Below are 21,347 nucleotides of genomic sequence, written 5' to 3' on the forward strand. Positions count from 1 at the left end.
TGCATAATAGAATTGCCATGCCTGCATGTAAAAAAAAAGTTGAAAAATATAAAATTAACAATTAAATGTATATATATATATATATATTATGTAAATTTTTAGATGGCATAAAATTTAAGAAAAAAAACAACTATTCTATTAGACTATTATCCGGTTTTCAGTTTTTTTAACAATTGATTTAATAAAAAATGATTAGTAACCCTTAAAAGTTTAATTTTAATAATTTAAATATTTATACAAACTAACCAAACTAAACATTCAAGACATTTGAAAATGTTTTTCGCTTTTTTTCAGATTTTCTGCAGACTGCATTCTAAAAACTAAAAAACTTAAGTCGTGCCTTTTTAATTGTTTTAAAACTTTGCCATTGTGGTTTTACTGTTCTAGAATACCAAAATCGTTGTTCTTTTATTTTAAAACACGTCATAGCTTTGTTTTTTTTTACAATCTGCCATTTTGCATTGAATTTTAAAGTAACACGAGTTTTGTTAAAAGTTGAAAAACCGAGCAGATGTTTTAACCGAAATAAGTTCAATCCAAAAATTGATAATGACTGAAAATTTTCGAAAAATTTTATTTGGGAAAAAACAATTTTTTTTTTATTTAAATATCACGTTTTTATTTTTTTTACCTATATAGTTTGTTATCAACACAAATAAATTGTTAAAAAAATAAAAATTGACAAACAAAATGACAAATTGCAGTAAATTACATTACTTTATCTAAACAAAAATTAACTGCATTAAAATAATTTACTAGCATATTAAAAATAATAATTTACTAAAACATAAAATAGTAACATAATAATGGAACTTGTTTAAAGCAACACATAAGGCTTAAATTATCAATAAAACGCTAGGAGGTAAATATTTAGAGAAAAATAATAAATAAAACTTGAATCTAAGAATCTATAACACCTTGTTGAATGTAAATAAATGACTTAAATTTAAGTATTTGAATCCCAACTTTTAAATAATATCAAAACCAAGAAAAAAACATTTATGGATTTTTGTTATATCCCTGAAGTTGTCGAAAATACAGAAATTCTTGTCTTAAGGCCGAGCACCTATCATGTAAAAAAATCTTTAAATAACAAGAATGGACTAAGCACATTAGGTTAAGTTTAAAGAAAAAATGGTAGCTAAAACTTATGCTTTAAATTTACAATAGTTATTTTTTAATTAAAAAATAGGTTTTATAGCAAAAGTTGCCAATATCCAATAAGCAGGCAAAAAAGGCCTTGTTAAAAAAAATTTATAAAATGATCACCTTTTTTCTATGTCGTCTCTTTTTTCATCTTCTGTTTGTTCAAGCACGTCAACTGACGACGAACGATACGGTGCGAGGTTTTGATTGGTTGAAATTCGACGTGGAAGATCGTGATTAGACGACGTAGGTTCATCGTCACTGGTAAACTTTCGAAGCTCACCCCGCAATTTCTAACAACAGAAAAAGTAAGATTTTTAACTAGACCAGAAAAAGTAAGATTTTTAACTTAAAAGTAAGAATTTTTAAATTATTTATCCTTAAAGTCCAAAGCCCTGAAAAAAGTGGACATGGAAACGGGGTAAATGTGATTCGCAGCCCAAAAACCGGGTTTGCAGCTCAAACATGAAGTTTGTTAACGGAAATTTAGAAGCAGTACCTGTTTTTTAGTGGCCTTACTGAAAAGCGCCATAAACTACAAAATAAACCAGTACAAATCAAAACCGGTGCATTTGGCTGTTTGTTACTACATGACATTTAAAAGACAAGCCCACAACAGACTATAGCAAGAACTTGTTTTAACAAATTTTTAATACCTCTGATATTGGGGTCGCTGTACTGTGTGTTTCAAAGTTTTTAAGAGCATCCAAAATTTCGGATTCCATCGCAAAAGTTGAATCCCATTCGTAATTTTCTTCCACTGATGAGTTATCTTTTCTCTGTCTGTAAAAAAATCATGTCACTAAATTAAATTTTGCTTACTGTAGTCTAACAGTGGCGAAACATGAAATATTCTGTTAAAAAATAACTGAAAAAGCTAAACTTATTAAATTTGTGTTGCCGTATTTAATATAATTTTAGAGCTAATATTAGAAATTTAAAGTTTAAATAAAAATAAAACAAAACAACTTTAATATATTTATGTTAACCAGTTCATTTTGTAACCTTTACTACTTTAACTAGGTTACGCATTACTTGACTTATTAGTTTAATATTCGAAAAATTTAACATTTTAATGCAGGCTATACTATAAATTACATACCTGTCGTTCACCCCCCTTAAACCTGGTGATATTTGAGTAGTATCTTGTGTGCCATACCCACTACTCTGTGACTCCATGTGAGCACTTCTTGCCACTCTATTCGGTGAAAATGGTCGCAAGCCTGGCGACAACGCAGCTAAAATAAAGTAATAAATATGTTTATAATTCTAAAGTTGCAAGTATTGTAGTATAGTAATGATGACTTTGAATTACAAGCTAAAGGATAACGGGTTAGAGCCGCACCAATACTACACTGTTTATCATTAACGCAAGTGTTTATAGCCGCTTTAAAACACGTCCTACTAGCACTTAGTCCCCCAATGATAATATAAATGTTTATAATTTCGTCTAGAAAACTTATCTGAAGAATATTTTATCGATTACAAATCTTAATCCATAATTAAGTATGTTACCTGACTCAGATCCGCCATTTTGCGTTTGAATTGAAACATTCTGTAAGCTGGCTCGGGTTGTATTTAACACATTTGTAGGGGAACGCATCATTTTGATCGGAGAAGTTGGTAACGACCTCATTCGCCTAGAAGGTGCCGTCGTTCTGATTGGTGGAAAAAACGAAGTTTCCAAAATAGTTGAAGCCGTTATCAGAGGCAACGACATGTTTTTAAGCAAGCGATTTTTGTCTTTGTTTTGTGAATCACGATCGAACAAAAAGTTGCCTAAAGACGGTTGTACTTCTGATGACATAACTGTCATATTTGGAACTTTATTAGGACTGCATTGCGACGATAAGTTAGGCGATGTAATTGATCCCGAATTGCCAAACTTTCGAACATTCTCCCACGCTATATCTCCTATAGATATCACGGTAGGCTTATAGTATGCATCACCAACAGACATGGAATTGTCGTTTAAACCATGCCCAATATCATCTATATTACAAACACCGGTATTGTTTAGAACGGTTGCTTGAAAGCAGTCGGGACTTTTATCTGGCGATGGTTTTATTACTGAAATTCGATGTGGTGTAGTGCTAGGATTGCGCGTCTTGTTTTGTTGATGTGTTGGGCTTATAAGTGCCTCTAGTGATACTCTCTGTCTTCTATTTTCGCCATTTAACTTTGCTTTGTTGCCATTTTCCAAAGATGCATTCGTCGCCTAAAACCAAAAAGAGTCTTGTATAAAGCTTTATAATGTATATGCATATATTATAGTACATTGTGCATTATGATTTAGAGTAAAGTAGAAAGTTAAATTATGTTTATTACCTTTAAAGTGCTTGGCTGTTCATTGTTCTTATCCATTTGATTTGACCCTTCCAAAAACAAACTATTGTTTATTACAAATTAGTATCGACAACAGTGAATGTAACAACATAAAAATATTACAAAAAATAGATTTGTTTGCAAAAAGATTATGCAAATTTTACGCTATTGTTCTGTACCAAATATAGCATCGACAAATGGTTTCGGGTTCAAGCCCTACCAATGTCATATTATTTGCCGTAGAGCCCGAAGTTTACAGATAGCTTAAACATGGGTCGTTATCACACCAATTTTTAATAAAACATAAAAAACATTTCACTTTAATGTAATATTTTTTTTTGTACATATATCTATCCTCGATGTAGGAAAGTCGAATGCGCGACCTAAACATAGAGTAACATCAGTTACCCCGACCCAGTCTCGAGTTGTCTTAAGCAGCGTGGATAAATTATATAGACAATAATTGCCCGGTGATTATGCTGCCTATTAAGTGCTGGCTCAGCAGGTGTTTATACCGTTTTTAGCGCCTTGCTCAAGGGCGCTACAGCATAAGAACAGTAGGGATTAAACCCTCGACCTCATGGTGGTGTAGCAAGCGTTCTTACCACTACACCACGCTGCCGGTTAGATTAAAAAAAAACATTCGAGGCAGAGCCAAGATGATGTCAATTTTCTATTAAACTGTAGGCCAGCACTTATAACATAAACATAAAACTAAATATAAGCAAATAACTTAATAAATATATTTGGTGATATCAGCACTTACCAACTTTAACAGAAGAAGGTGACGCGCTGTTTAAACCCTTGATAAACCGAACCTCAATATCGCTGTTGCTACAATCTATTTCAAGCGTAGAGTCTTGCTCTAAATTCAACTTGTTTCTTAATTCCCTTACTTGAGGTTCTCTGGTGTAGTCGAAACTGTAACTGGCACGTGATCTGGGTTGCCATGACGACGTGTTTGGATGATGACGTACGTAGGGTTTCATTGGCGATGACGAAAGCAAAGGGACGTTCTGATTGGACCATTCCTCGACTCTACCGTTCACGTCACATCCTGCTATGACGTCATCGAAATTATTGGTAGGCGTTGTTATAAGAGAGCGGTTCGGCAAAGTTCGACAACGACTGCGTTTGATAGGTGACGTCATCTGAACGACGCCAAACACGGATTCGTCATTTTCTTCTGACGTCATTTTCGGATGACGTCGATCGTCAAAGAGAACTCGGCGAGGTGGAAGACCTCGGTCGGAAAGTTGGCGGCAGAAACCTCGGTGAATGTTGTCAGATCGTTGTTGATTTTGTTGTTGTTGATGTTGTGGTTGTTGCATACGTTGTTGATGTTGTAGCTGTTGTGAATGTGTTTGATTTGAATTTGATGTCGATTCTATCAAATAAAACAAAACATTTTTGTTAAACATGTTATGGCACATATAGGAATAGGTCTTCTTACTTACTCTAAAACTAGTGTTTACATGTAAACAAAATATAATAAAATTACAACTTAAATTATAGCAATAGATGCTTTAACCAAACCAAAATCTACAAACTTCTGTTAATAACTTGTTCTACCTCAAGTTGAAAATAGTTGTTGTTTGTTATGACTTTTAAACATATTTTAGTTCTGTTACATTTTTCACAGTGTTTTCATTGTATTAACTATAGTTAATAGCCTGCACTAAAGTTGGAATTTTTCTTGTTGTAATATGGTCGCTAGTTTTACCTAATATTTTTCCGCGATAATTTCTCTGAGCACCACAAATGGCAGTTTTGTTTAATTTGTATTACTTTAAATTCAACATTCGCCAACTAAGCTTCATTATATACAGATTTACTTACCAATTTGTCGAAGTCCCTGCACCGTTTTCATCCATTCCTCTCTCTGTGCAGACAACACTTTGGCTGCCGTTTCCCTTCTTAATCTTACTGAGGCATCGTTTCTAACCTCCTCTTTGATCTGATCTTCATTGTCGTGTTCTTTGCTTTCATCTGAAGAATGGAAGAGAAGTCCTTCCCTTTCGACTTTAAAAATGAAAATAAAGGTTTCTGTTAATAAATATAAACCGATTTTGTTTACATGTTCTAAGACTGTTTACATGTTTAGTTATAAAACTTTGCTAAGTTACAGGTACTTAACTATTAAAAATACACCATTAACTACTTTATCTACTTTAAAGAAATACACCCAAAAATTAACACAAAAATATCTTAAAAGGTAATTAAATAAAACCAAGAAAAAAATATAAATTAAATTGTTTATTTTTCAAAGAATTAATACGGCAAAAATGTAGGAGTAAATATTCTAACTGCTTGTTTTCCAAAGAAGTGATTAAAAAGTTGACTATTGTTTATATTACATATGAGTTTTGTTCATAATAATGGTGTTAATTATTACTTACCATCGTACTGCTTAGATTCAGTATATTTATTAAGAACTGGTAACGTCACATAAACGTCATCACGCGGTAGGTACAGAGCATCACCATGTGGACCAACATGTGAAGAATAATCGCCGCTACGAATCATTGAACGTGACGTTAGTTCGTTAGCATCGTAACCAGGAGTCGTATCGCTTACTTCAAACTGATTCGAGCTAATCGATTCTAAAAAAAATTATTTAAAAAAACAAAATTTTTGAAATAACGTTTTTCAGACTTTGAGTAAAATGTTAAAACCTTCTTTTTCTTTTTTGTGAGACTCTTTCAAGTTTCTTTTCCGGTACTTTCGGCGATAAATTACCAATAACAACACAACGAGAATAAACAGCAATATTCCGCACACTATTCCAATTATTGTTGGATGCCGTAAGGCGGCGTAAGAGGGCACAGGGGTTTCAGTTAAGCAGGGATAAAGAACCAAACCTTATAAAAATAAAAAATAAATTTTTAATTTTTTGTACATCAAAATACAATACGATTTTTCGTTATTAGTGTTATAATATAATAATGATGTCAAATGCTTTAGATAAAAATCAAAACATCATTTCATAAGGTCCGGGGTTTGATTCCCGCTGCTTTAATGTCATAATTTCGTTGTATAGTACCGGCAGCGTGGTGTGGTGGTAATAACACTTGCTACACCACACATGAGATCGTGGGTTCAATCCCCACTGATCTCATGCTGTAGCGGCCTTGAGTAAGGCGCTATAAACGGTATAAATTCCTGCTAAGCCAGCACTTAATCAGCAGCATAACTACCGGGCAATTATAACCTATAATATCCCGAACTGCCACAGGCAACTCGAAACTGGGTTGGAGTAACTGATGTTACTCTATGTTTAAGTCGCGCATTCGACTTTCCCACATCGAGGATAAAGATATATCCCCCCTTCAAAAAAAAGGTCAACGTCTTTCTTAGTGCCTAAAATTCTTTTTAACTTTTAGTAATTAAATATAATTGCCATAATATTAATAATACCCAAAAATAAAAATTTAAAAAATTTTTTTAAGCTTACCCTTTGTCGATATTTTAACTGGTTTGCTAGGCTTGCTGTAGTGTGCTGAAGTCACAGCTAATATTTGAAACTCGTAGATTTGATCACGATATACTTCGTCAGGCTTGAGCGCGTACGTCGTGACGTTAGGTGGCGTGGTTTGAAGAGTGCTCCATTGTGGAGGGTTAATTTGTAAATTATCTAAAAAAATTAATTTTATTATTAATTATTTAAAAGTATTCCAAAAAAAAGATATTTTTAAATGTCTATGATGTCATAATTACCTGTCGCTCGTCTCCGTCGACCACGTGACCCTGCCGAGCTCGGGGCAGCCGGGTTATCGTCCCCGGGAGAACTAGGAGATTTTCCTATTCGCCTGTACTCGAGCAAGTAACCCAACAAGTTGCTCGAGTAACGCAGCGGTCGCCATGACAACAAAACCTGCCCGTTGCTAAGCGTGGATGACGTCAAGTCACGTGGGGTTGGCAGTTGAATAGGTTTAGTTGTAACAATTGGCTTACGGACTTCTAGAAAAACAAAGTCAATTTATTGAAAATTACACGATAATATATTAAATATGTATACTTTAAGCTTAACCGCTTACAGAAAAGTCATTTTTGACCAATTTTTAGCCGTCTTTGTTTGGAAATTCCTCTTTTAAAAACTATTTTCACCCCCCCTTTTCGACCTTACTATTTTTTCCCTTCCTACATAATTTGTTACCATTTTTACCCCTATACCCGACTTAAGACTATTTCCCTCCCCCACATGACTTGTTACTATTTTTACACCCCCACATGACTTGTTACTATTTTTACTCCCCTACATGACTTGTTACTATTTTTACCCCCCTTTGTTTGATTTGTTACTATTTTTTACCCCTCTACTTAACTTAATACTGATTTTTCACAATATTTTAACAAACCTTTAGTTTTGACGGTTATTGTGTTGCTGAACGGTCCACTCCCCTCTTGATTACCTGGAACCAAAGACAATTGATAAAAAGTGTTGGATTTTAGTTGACTCACTACCGCCGTGGTGCGGTCACCGTCGATAAACTTTTTCTTCCAAATGTGGTCGCCATCGGTTGTTTGTTTGTACCTAAAATTTTAAGTCAATAAAATTAGCCGAAAGGTTTCGGGTTCGAGCCGCACCAACGCCACACTATTTGCCTTTAAGCCGGCGTTTACGGATGGCTCAAACACGTCCCAAACCGCACACCCTTACCCCAAAAAATATAAAAAACTTATCCCCTTAAAGGGATATGGAAAAAAAATAAGTCAATAAAATTAGTTTTTAGCACAATTAAATAATATTAATTAAAATTTACTAAAAAAACTGGCGGTCTTTTTTAAATGTCAAAACCAAAAAAAAAGTGTTTACTATTTTTAATTGTAACACCCAAAAAGTTAATTTTTTCTTTTAACCCAATATCATATAAATTATTTTATGTGTTTTTGGAACATGCCTTCTTTAGTTTAATTTTCTTTTAAATATTCGCTATAGCATCAACAAAAAAGTTTAAAAAGCTAATGACCTTTGGCAATCAAAATCAAGATATTATCACACCAAAATATAAATTTTGAACTGTTTAATGACCTAGTGATCTATCAAACTGATAAAAATCGTTTAGCCCTTACATAAAAAAAGTCTTGTCGTAATGGTTTAAGAAACGTTAATGACAACAACGTAATATGATATTGGCCAAATCTCTAAAGCCGTCCAGTTTTAAATATATCTGTCCACACATAATATACAGAAATTCTTAAAAAGGAACTGCCGTTATGCTACACTTTTAAATACAAAAAATAAGAATTTTTACGTTTTTCTAAAAAAAAATTCTTGTATTTTTTTACCATAGTCTAAAATGTTGTGGATAACCTCCGTCGTAACCTGGCACCCACGTGACTTGTATCGACGAATCAGAAACCTTCATCACCGTAAAGTTTTTCACAGGCTGTGGAGTGGTATCTAAAAAAAATACAAAATAAAAATTTAAAAAAAATTACATTTTGTAAATATGGCAAAATATATAAACAAATAAAAATTAAACCTTACTAAAAACAAAATGTAATGCAACGCTAATACAGCCTTTACATATTACAAAATGTTTGCAAAACCTACTTTGAACTGTTATTGTAATATCGGCCGATGTCTGCCCTACTGCGTTGGTTAAAGTGCATCTCCATACTCCATGGTGGTGTTTTCTCACCGAAGCAATCGTAAGCGATCCGCCAACAAGGCAATAAGACAAATCATTTGCGTCACCCCCAATCTAAATAAAAAATATCATAAATTAATCTGAACTCAAAAAATAAAAGCAAAAAATACAAAAGTTTGTCAGGATTTAAAAAAAAATAGAGAAATGTTAAAATTTTGGCAAAAAAAAAGTTTCGTAAAAAATTAGATTCCACATTTATGACGTCATAGTTTACCTTTGTCCACGTCACAGTAGGTGATGGGTCACCCTCCCCCGTACAGGGTGCCTCAAAACTCGCCCCCACCCCAGTAAGGTAATTCGATTCGGGTCGATTGACAAAAGTTGGTGGGTCTCTGAGAACAAGCTGGGTGCCCTGAGACTCCCCAAGTGTTCCGTGGATGTTGTAAGGTATACAGGTGTATGTCCCCACGTCGTCTTGCGCCACCTTACGGATCACTAAACTCCCGTTATTGTTTGTGAAAAATCTTGGGTCCTAATAATAAAAAAATTAATAATTTTTAATTAAATTCACAAAAAAAAATTTTTAAAAATAAAATCGAAAAAAAGGTTAAAATAGTTTTGAAGAAAAATTCTATATAAAAAAATTTAAATACAGATCAAAGAAAATAAACAACTTCTAAATTAAAACAGGTAAATAATAAAATTCGATATTTACGGATCATAAAATATTTTATTACAGAAACTTGATAAAAAAGGAGTAAATTTTCAATTATTTTTTTTCTGTAAAATTTTATTACCATAATAAAACTATCGCTAGCAAAAATAAATTTACAATACCAAAAAATAATTTTATTATAAAGCAACTGCCTAAAATTAAAAAAAAAATTTAAAAAATCGTCCAAATGTTATATAATGACAACATAATTTAAATATTAAACCATAAGTTAAATAGGAAATTGAATACGCAGAAGCATTTTAATCGCTTTAATTATTTATTACGTTATTACGATAGCAGAAATCGGATATTAAAAAAATATAAAAAGTAATAATAAAATTTAAAATGCATACTAATATTTCAAAGTTACAAAAAAACTTAATCTCAATTTATTTTTAATTTATTTTTTTAATTATTTTACCTGGTGGATTGCTAAGTCCCTCCCATCCTTCTTCCAGATGACTTGAGTGACAGGTGGCTCGGCCAATGAGGGGCAAGTTAAGGTTGTAGGCAGACTAAGACCAGCGTACACAAACTTAGGCATATTTACAACTCTAGCCCGATCTAAAAAAATAATATATCAATTTTTAAAAAATTTAAATTTAAAAGGCAAGAAAAAACACCAATTTTTGTTTTCTTTTTTAATAATTTGCGTTTTTAAAATACCTTTTTTACCAATCGCCATATAATACATTTTTAAACAAGTATTATAAGAGTTAAAAAAGTAAAAAAAGGTCCTAGCCATGCCAAGGCATTTAAAAATCAATTAAATCTATAGCCATTTAAACTGATGTAAGTTACCCGTTTAAGGTATACTAAAAATCTACGTAGAAAATTAAATATTAAACTAAGTAACGTAAGCCGCCCTTTAAAAATTATCGATTTCAAATTTATTTGATTGACCTTAAAATTAAACTTGCGCAAAATCAATCGACTTTTTCTCCTTATAGAAATTATTTCGATGTATAACTTATGATAATGTTTGCAGATAATTAAAGGCAAGTCAAAGATTACAAATCAATAATAATAATTGCAGCAAAAATATTTCCTATTTTTGATACAATAACTCATAAAAAATGAGTTTTTAAATTTTTTTTTAATTTTACTTATTTTAGGGTTTTATTTATAACTAAATATTAAAATAAAGTTTTTGTTTGGGTATATATAAATTTACTTAAAAAAATTATGACATGTATTAGCTGGGAATCAAACCAAGAACCTCAGAGTCTAACCAATTTTAAACAATGTTGCCCTAATCATTTTACCTTGGTATTATCATGAATTTAAAGAAATCACAAATCAGTCATAACTTACACTCGACAATCAGTCTTGCCGTGGCCTGTGGCGGGGTGCCATGACCATTACTCGCCTGGCACGTGACCCGGCCTCTGTCCGACATTCTGACGTAATAAATCACCATTGTTCCATCTTCTAGGACCTTAGTACGACCCTGTAGATCTGGCGAATTAGTGAGAGAAATCCCGTTATGAAACCATCTAGATTATATAAAAATCAGTAAAAAAATAGAGTTCAAATAAAGAACTAGAAAATATACCTAAAATTCAAGCATATATTTTTCTGGGAAAATTTATAAGTTTTTCTATTTTTTTTATTATTAGTCCAACTAAGCATTTTCCAGTAATACTTACTTGTATGTTATAGTATCAGGATATGCTCTTGCCTTGCAACTAAATAAAACGTCTTGATTCTCCCGCGTTGTTGTATCTTGAGGCACGATTAAAAATACTGGTGGTCCTGTGACGTAGAAAGCATATATTAAATAAATTAACGTCAAAAAAGCATTGCTAAAATGTTTAGATAAGTACATAAATAAATAAATCAAAAAAAATTCATTGAAAAAATAGTATTACCTGATACATATACTACTGTACTGTGTTGGACTTGGCCTTCTAAGCTCTTCGCCATACAAGTATATCTTCCAGCATGACTTCTGTCCAACGAGTTGATATGTATTTCCCCATTCCCAACTGCCATACCATCGTTCTAAAAAAAGAAAGTCAGAATTAAATATTATTTTTTTAAATACCTGCAATAATAAAAAAAGGCCTTGTATTAAACATCTATAAAATTAAAAGAGCATAACATTTGGTAAATTTTAAATAAAATTAAGTACTCAAATATAGGCCCGAAAAAATATACGTACTGTTACTTAAATAAAATGTTTATGTTATTTTAAATAAACAATATGAATTTTATTAATTATAAACAAATTAGAAACAAAACAACTAGAAAAAACTTTTCCATGACAATTAGAAAGATTATATCCGGTTTTAGACTGTAATTGTAACAGTAACCACTATTTTTTTATAAACAAACAACAATAACAATAAACAGTCTTACTACTTAACTGTAAATAAAATGTCTAAACAAAAGATTTAAACTAACATGCTAAGTAAATCCAACAATTGTTGTCTTAGAGGTAATTTTTAAAGAATTTTAAGTAATTGAAAAATCCAAGATAAAAATCCTTATGTGATTTTTATTAATTGACAGGAGAATTACATGTGGTTAGGGTTAGGGTTAGGGTTAGCTAACAAAGAAGTATACGCTGCCAAAAATTGTATATTAAAGTGCATTGCAAATCAGGACATGTATATGCAAATAAGAGTTTAAACTATAATATTACAATGGCATTTACATAATTGATTGGCAAAACACATGAATCCTTGAAATTTAAATCCACAAAACAGAAAGAATGTTTTAAAATATCAGATTACGCTAATTCGGATGTAAAAATCCCGAATGAGTGAACAAAACCTTTCTTGAAAGTAAAAGATTAATAGGAAAATACCAGTAAACTAATAGACAAAAACAATGATACAAAAAACAAAAAAAAAATACAAAAAAAATGCCTACCTCCCCATCTTTTAGTGTCCATCCATCCTTGATCCACGTAACCTCCGGAGTTGGGACCCCGTCGGCTATACATCTAAGGAGTAAAGATCTTCCGGATCTACCCTGGACTGTAGGAGGAGGAGTGACAATGAAGGAAGGAGGAGCTAAAAAAATAATATTTTTTTTAATTGAAATTAAAATTAATTTTATTAAAAGTCTTTTAAATAGAGAAATAAATATTAATTTAATCAGAGTTCAAAAAAAAAAATATTTCCCAAAAAAATCAATACCAATTCGCTCCTTAAACTTTTAAGATTAATAAAACAAAAGCAATATATTCATAATATCCGAATTCCCAGTGCGCCACTTAGCAATCGGACAACATATATTAAAAGTCAAAGTCAATAACCGAAACGCCAAACGCATGGCTTCGAATTTTAATCAATCTGTCAACTCTAACCTTCGCATGGGACTTGTAAAATCGAACATGGCAATATGGTAATGTCCAGTCTCGTGGCACCAATTTATTCTGTACCATTTGAGCCGATATATTAATTGAGATATTTTCAATATTGTTTTTGACCTAAATCAAGCAATCAGAATTTATAGATCTGTTATTGTGATAGGCTCTTAATCGAAATCAATAAAAATTCAGATCTATATTTGCAGCATATTTGCTATGCCTTATAATACAGCATTAAGTAAAGGGTATTTTTCCTTATCCAATACAATATATATGCTTGACCGCAAAAAGACCAATAGTCTTTCAACATTACTATGCAAACTTTTAACCGCCATCAATTGGCTTTTAAACAAAAGTAATTATTTGTACAGTTCTGCTTGAGTAGCAGAGGGGGCTAATTTTGAACTTGGCTCGATGAAAAACTTAAATGACTGCTTTCAATCAATGTCAACTAAAACGATGCGTTGTCATGGCTACGCATTTAAATTTAAACCGTCGACCAATGGGGTAATAATAAAGGGCAGGTTAAAACAAACGATTTTTAAACCCGTAACCCACAAAATGCATTTAAAAACTTTCAAAATGTTTAAAACCCCAAACCTTACATTTTTGGTCTTGCCTGTCAAGTATTTATTTACTAAAGATTTTCGCTAATGCGCTTAATAATAATTTTGCTAATCTTTGGGGTCGACTAGATTAATTATATTTAATAGGCTTCTATTATATTAGTAACTGTTTCGAATTTAAATTTTTATTAAAACATTTTTTCTTTATTGATAAATTTACACTTCTCGTGTTATCAGTAACACTATATACAGGCATCTTAGTTCTAATTAGAAAGGAGCATTAATAATAAATAACTCTGGGTTGTAGCAATTTACAAGCCAAAACAATAAACTTGAAAGATTAAATTAATATTTTACCTTCATTTTGAATTGCTGTGGCTTCGTACAAAAATGTGTACAAAATCAGAAGAAAAAATATTAAACTTTTTCCGCCAAATTTGATTTCAAAATTATCGAAATCCAGTAAGTTATATCCATCGTTGGTCATGCTATTTTAACTCAGAAAACAACAACTATATCATGTCGTTAATTTAACCTATCGGCCCTTTTAACTTGTAGTCTAACACAAAAAACGTAACTGTAAGAGAATAACTTATCTGGGAGCGGCATCTATTTTTCAAATTTAAAAAGAACTTAAAACCAATTAGCAAGCTAGCTACTGTCTAAACAAACATGCACATATACTGAAGAGTCGCGCTAACTAAACAAGGCAGTTTCTTTTGCAGGCCTTTTATTGTGAGTTTAGGTTGAAAATAGAATTACTATGTTAAGTTTAACTTCAAAAATTGTTTGAATAACTGATGACTACAAATGGGTGTTGCTTTAAAACGCTAAAGTGAAACATTAAAAATGTGTTAAAATGCCTTAAGTTTAAAAAAAATCTTTCTGTATCATCTACAAGTTTTAAAAAGTTTAATTTGGTGTTTTTATATTATTATTTTGTTCAGTTTTTCTTTTCTAAAACCTAAAATAACTGTTTATTTCTCTATTTGCAAATGCCTGCAACAACGTTGTTAAAAATGACACAGTTAATTTTAGTTGCGTCAATAAAATCTAGTACAACGGTCATATAACACCTGCTATTGCTTTTTCACTATTAAGTAATTTTACAAAGCCTATATTTTATTCATTACATCTTATTACAAAATTGTTTCTATAATTTTTTTTTTAAGTGACAAATTCGCGTATTGGTTAATACTAATAACTATTGTAGTTCTTGACAAAACATGCTAAATTGTAGGCTAGCAAAAGGGCGTTAGGCCTTAACGTGTTAACACAGGAAAACTAAGACTTAACCTGCTTGTTACTTTCGTTGACACTTGCTCTTTAACCGTGCGTAGCCCTCTGTTCTCACGACATACAAATGATTGCTATCTAGATATGCAGAAAACACGTAAAAAATTTGAAGCCCTGTGCTTTTGGTTTTTATATGTTGATCAGGCATATGAAAGAGAAGCTCAAATTTTTTGTATGCTGCATTTGCGATGTTTTATAACATGCTAACTTTGTTTTTAATAAACAATAGTCTGAATTTAAAAGATTTTTAAAGTCTTTACCGCTAATCTAAAATCATAATTTTACTACTCAAAAATCATGACTTTACTACTCAACAAAAGTTTAAATTTAAAAGTTTTTTAAAGTCAGAACCTCACTCTTAATCTAAACTCAAAACTTTACTACTAAAAAATCAGGACTTTACTACTGAACAAATGTGTAACTTTAAAGGTTTTGCTGAAATCAGGACTTAGGTACTATGCTTTAAAAACACATAATATTACAAGCTATTTAACTTCAGGTGTTAATTTCTCTACAATATTTTACCCACTTATCCTTCCCTTTTATCTTTTGTTAAAATATACATAACACAGTTCATAAAAAGGTCTTCACAAGCTCTTTAAAATGCTTACTTACTAAGCGACACTTCATTTGCATGGGCGCATAAATAACTCATAAGACATCTGAAATTGACTCACTTGCGTTTTCCAGTGCAGGCAATAAAACCATCACAGAAAGCTTTTAAGTTAATCGATGGTAATTCATTTAAACAGAAGCCTCTTGGGACTGGGTAGGGGGTTGTAATTTACTCTTAGGGAACATAATAATAACCTGCAAGCTTCCCTACGATTTTTAATTAGTACAATAGCGCCATAAATCGAATCGCTTTTTAAAATTGACTACGCTATATATAAATTGCACGTTGTCTGTATGTTTATAAAAGCACCCTATCAAAATATCTGCTCAGCCAATTACTTATTCAAGCGCAATTCTCAATCGATGGCTTTATAAGATTACGTTTCTTACGTAAATGTTACAGTCTATAACTCTATATAATGCCAAATATGCAACAACGGTATTTTCTACCGAATTCCGGCGGCTAAAACGACTCAAAATGCCGCGGATTTAATTCCGTCGTCTCGTGCGTTTTTACTATAATGCCACTTGCATTTTTTGCCAAGGCTTTTATAGTGGTCTTCACGGGCTAGTGGCAGCGAGCACGCATGATTAAACAAACCGTTATTATCGGCAATGAATTTGAAATCGGATACCGATATTTTGTCGAAGAATATTTTTTAAAAAAATTCACCGAAAAATATTTTTTGAATGATCGAATTTTTTGCGCGAAAAATGTTTATGTAAAAATATCGCGCGAATATAAAATGTTTAAGTAATGTGTTATGACGTCATTTCGAATTGAGTAAATGAAATAATTATATTGAGAGCATAACAAAATAGTTTGACCTAATAACTAAATACAGAATGTACCAAAATTTTTTTTTAATAATGAAAAAAATATAAAGTTAAATATTATTTTAATAATAAAGCAATAAAAAAAACTCTAAAATGTTATAACTTTTTAATTAGTGTTTTTATTTTATATTTTTTTTATATATTTTTAATTAGAAGTGGTCAGTATAATTACATGATAATATTTTGCGACGTTTTTTTCGAGCGAACGATTTTTGGTATTAATTATTCACGAGTTCTACTTAACTATATAGTAAAGTCATACATAATACAAATAAACGTAAAACGTTAGCTTGTGATAAAAGCACGTGTTTATTAGGTCACGTAACCTTTTGGAAACCTCGATATTTTGTAATAATTGCCAAAACATACTTTAAAAATTGTACTTAAATTAGTTTAGTTTAAAAAATAATAAAAATTACCATGTAAAAAATCAGCCCAGTTAAAATTACTTAATTTTTATTTTTGTATACACAATTTTCGTTTTTAATTTTTGTATCGATTTTAATAGCATTTATTTTAATTTTAGAGATTTCCAACGTTTAAGAACAACTCGATACCACCACCTTGCGGATAGAATTTTACGCATTTTTTAGACTTAAAAATTAAACTTAAGTTAAAAACATACCTATTCAAAACTAACATTTCAATGATATAAAAAGTAAGTTTGTATAGAAATAAATTATCATATCGCATCTTAAACATAGTTTAAAAAATTATAAACATAGTTTAAACGAGTTTTAATATCTTAAAATATAATTTTTTTTCTACCTGTAACTTTTAACACTACCCAGGTCTCTTCTTCAGTTTTCACGAATTTTTTTCTTAAATAAGACACACGACATTGGTACTTTCCCGAATCTGAGATCGATACGTTTTGAAACTCCAGCGAGGCAGTAGGTGGCGACAAAGAGGCGATCGACATTCTTCCTAAATATTAAAATAAAACAAAAACAACATTATAGAGAAACAAAATAGGAACACAACTAGCACAAACAAAAGTTAATGCAAAATTTTAAATGAAAAACTTGAAGCCAAATGCGATAAGGATTTATAAAATATTCCAATTTCTTTTAGTTTACGACCATACAAATATTTTAGGAACTTCAAAGTAAAAAAAGGCAATGCAAAAACCACGAAAGTAACAAGACTAATATGTCTGTGCGATTATAGATTTGAAGTTGAGAGTTATATATTTTGGGCATATCTTAGGTAGGTTTGAGTCTTTAAATAAGCAATTCAAAGAATCGGAAAAGTAACTTGAAATTTTGCAAAAGTTGTAAATTTAAAAGAAATATTAAGGACCGTGAACTACAAGTGATCCAAATATGTCAACCCATGTATAAGCTACATTATTATAAAATGGTACAGGCATTTATTTTAAAATATCAATAAATGTATTTCTTGTTTGAATAGCATGCTTAGGCTAATAAGAAAATATTTTTCAGTATTATATTCCATTTTGGTAATTTACTTGTATGTCGGTATTTAAAAACACGTTATTTATGAAAATTGTCCTAAACACACGAAACGAGTACACACAACGACAATACGCACATATAAACAACGTCACTTGTTATAAAACTCAACACGTGTTGATGACGTATGAAATGACTTACCCGATTCGTCATATCGCTCAGATAGTAACGAGCGATAGAAAGCTTCCCACGCTGTTTAAGCAGATAAAAAAAAACAAATTAAATTTAATTCCTGTAAGTTTCGAAATTAGCACAATCCTGAGTAGATTAGCAAGTACTTAAAAATAACAAATTTAAGAATACAAAATATTATTGTAAAGTTAATTAAAATTTATTCATAAAGTTATTAATGTTTTTGTTGAAACCTATATTGGTATACTTTTTATATAAGTAAACGTAGAATAAATTTGGTTCCTAAAACTAGAGACTAGGGTTCAATTTCCATACCTAGTATATGTTATACCGTCGTTAAATTGAAATTTAATAGCACCAACTTATAACAACAGGTAACAGTTACTAACGTAGGCATACAGACAATATCAATAAACAGCAATGTACCAAAAATATAAATATCTCAGGAACAATATGTTGTAAAATACTAAACAAACTACTTAAAGAAACAACCTAGTAACACCAAAAATAATATAAATATTATAAGAATTGACCAAATTTGAGTAATTAATTAGTGTTCGGGGTAATGAGTGACTAAAAAAATATTGTACGAGTATTACAATTTCTGTTTTCACATCGAGGATAAACGAATTTAAAAAAAAATTTACCTTGAAACGTATCCTCCAACTGCGACGGGTTTTTCCCTATTTTGATAAAGACCGGCATCTTCTGCTCGTGACGTAACCACTCGATGACGTAGGCAGGCACTTCAGATGAGGCATAATCCACACTACAAGGCAGTATAGCGGTGCTACCCTGTCTGACACTGACTGTCAATTTTAAAATATGTTTATTTTAAATTGTGTATTAGGAAATGTCATCTTAACTTTTTAATAAGATTTCAAAAAATATTATGATAACAAGGCCTTAAAACTTTTATCGAATTCAATAGAAAATCCATTTTTCAATTATGTTTTGTTATTTGCAACCTAACACTATTATAATGTGATATTCTTTGTCAGTTAGACAATAAACATAACAATATTACTTATTAAATATTAAAATAATCAAACTTAAAACATGAAAAATATAGATAGTTTTTATTAATTCAATAAATACACTTAGTATAAAGTATTTATCTAAATTATGATAAATGGCCCAAGTCAAACTGTTTAAAATTAATCAATGCAAATTTTATAAAATATTTTATAGAGTGAAATTCAAATGAAAATACAATAAATTATCTCATTAGTTAAACCACATATAGTGAGTCCTTTAATATTATTTCGTTTAAAATCAATACTATAAATTACCTATATCTTCTAGTTTCTTTAAACAGTTTTAAATTTTTGCATTAAATTACTGTTACGACCGCCTAACGATAAAAAATAATAAAATTTTGCGACCTGACAAAATCAATGACAAAATATAGGCCTAGTCATTCAAAAGCGAAAAGCGATTATTTTGGCTTCAGGTCATCACCTAACTTTCTATTGTCTTCCATGTTAGAGTAGTACAAAGGCTATTAATAACAAACCAGGTTGCTAAAGAAGCGCATATGCTCGCTAATCAAGGATGTAGTAAAAGTGATAAAGTGTGGACATTGGGTCGATAAAAATCAATTAAGGCTACATGCATTTAGGAAGGCACAGGGTCAATGTTTAGTTAAAATTTACAATATTATTTAATCTGGTTATATTGATAAACATAGTAAAATTAATACGCTTAAATTGTTTATGCATTTTGTAACGTATGTTATATAACTGTGTGAAGCAGCTATTAAAATTACTTTATCTAATTTTCAACTTTAAATTCAATTTAGGCCAAATTCAAAATTGAAATGCTTGTTCTAATCAAATCAAAAGTTAGGAAAAGGGTTTAGACATTTGTACATTAGAGCCAAAACTTTTATTTAAAACCCACCACTCTTTTAACGTGAAGTTCTCTTTAATAAACACTCTCAAAAAGCAAAAATCTTTGCATTTTAAAGCATTAATTATTTATGACACGCTTGTAAATTAATTTAAGCTGGCCTTTTAAAGTGCCGTCAGTGACATCATAAAGCGACATAATCAAAAATAATTCGACGGCATAGAAATCAAAAATATTCATAATTCCCTGAAAATTCAAAATTCAATTTTAGGCTAATTAAAAATCGAATTATTGTGCAAAAAATTATTACGCAACCATATAAAAACGTAACTTTACTAGAATATATAAACCTGTTTATATTTTTCTTGTTATTTTTTATTGATTATGACAAATTTTCGCAAATATTCAAAATCAAATTTATAATTTACTGTATGCTGCGCACAATTTGCAGTAAATAAAAATCGAAAATTGACAGAACAATCTATAAAGGAATTTGTTAACCGTGTTTATTTGATGAAATCAATAAATAAAAACGACAACAGATTTTTAGCGACGCGTTTTGCTTTTTTATCAAAGCTTAAACAATTTAACCTTCCAAAAATTGAAAAAATTAAAATATTTAATAATAATATACACCTTAAGTTATTTATTTTATATTATATTTTAACCTACAGTATAATTATTTACAAAAATTTTAAAATTATCTTTTTATGTTTTTTTTTATTAAATTTTAGAATTTTTTATTTTTTATTTAATTTTACCTGTGACAATGGACGATGACGTCATCTCGCATGATGTCATTAAAATAAAAATCGAAATAGCGACGGCAGCTTTAACCATCTTTATATTATAGATCAAAGATTTTAAGCATAATCCATTTTTAAACAAAATTTGTCTAGTAACTTACTAATTATTCTGTATAGAAATAACAAATATTTAAAGTTAATAGTGAACCATTTTATTTAAATAGTGCCCATTTCTTAAAACTGCTAACTTGATAAATTATTTGTTTAAGTAAGTGTTTAAGATAAATAAAACTTCCTAAAATCTCAAGTGCCCACTTCAAGATAATACAGTTATTTCTTATTGAAAACAAAATATGCGACCAGTCGAAAAATATAATAAAGTATTTTGTACACGTTATTTATAGGAAGCTGTAAACTTGTTCTACGATTTTACAACTAGCACTTTGACAGTTTGGCAATTTTACGCCTATGTGGTCGCCAGTAATATATCTTATTAACAAAAAGCTGATTTTTAGAACAAAATTTTAACTAAATCTACCAATTTCTGGCTACACTAAGTTATTTAATCATTAAATGTTGATGTTTTTATAAAATCTGCTTTATTTTTATGCGATTTTAGCTGTTAACAAATTCCATGCATATATTGAAATACTTATCTATTACTGATAGTTTATTTCTACGTTTGCGTGATTGCCTATTTGCAAACTAGTAAAAATTTCATCAAATAAAG

At 30.5% G+C, this 21,347-nt stretch overlaps 1 protein-coding gene across 1 annotated transcript; it reads right to left on the reverse strand.

Moving 5' to 3' along the window:
• Window positions 1-999: 999 nt before the first annotated feature.
• LOC145750896 (uncharacterized) lies at window positions 1,000-20,711 on the reverse strand. The gene is made up of 25 exons (XM_082566968.1): window positions 20,633-20,711; window positions 18,668-18,829; window positions 18,030-18,080; window positions 17,182-17,340; window positions 12,658-12,800; window positions 11,652-11,784; window positions 11,430-11,535; window positions 11,095-11,276; window positions 10,202-10,344; window positions 9,340-9,597; window positions 9,029-9,179; window positions 8,761-8,875; window positions 7,830-8,005; window positions 7,189-7,431; window positions 6,926-7,105; window positions 6,147-6,332; window positions 5,871-6,074; window positions 5,311-5,493; window positions 4,238-4,858; window positions 3,475-3,521; window positions 2,662-3,364; window positions 2,249-2,384; window positions 1,803-1,929; window positions 1,270-1,439; window positions 1,000-1,066 (listed from the first exon to the last, which is right to left on the reverse strand). The coding sequence occupies exons 1-25, from the start codon at window positions 20,709-20,711 to the stop codon at window positions 1,000-1,002; spliced, it is 4,725 nt and encodes a 1,574-aa protein (XP_082423094.1).
• Between the last annotated feature and the right edge of the window lie 636 nt (window positions 20,712-21,347).

Source organism: Corella eumyota, chromosome 4 (assembly GCF_963082875.1).
Source record: "Corella eumyota chromosome 4, kaCorEumy4.1, whole genome shotgun sequence".
Lineage (NCBI taxonomy): Eukaryota > Metazoa > Chordata > Ascidiacea > Phlebobranchia > Corellidae > Corella > Corella eumyota.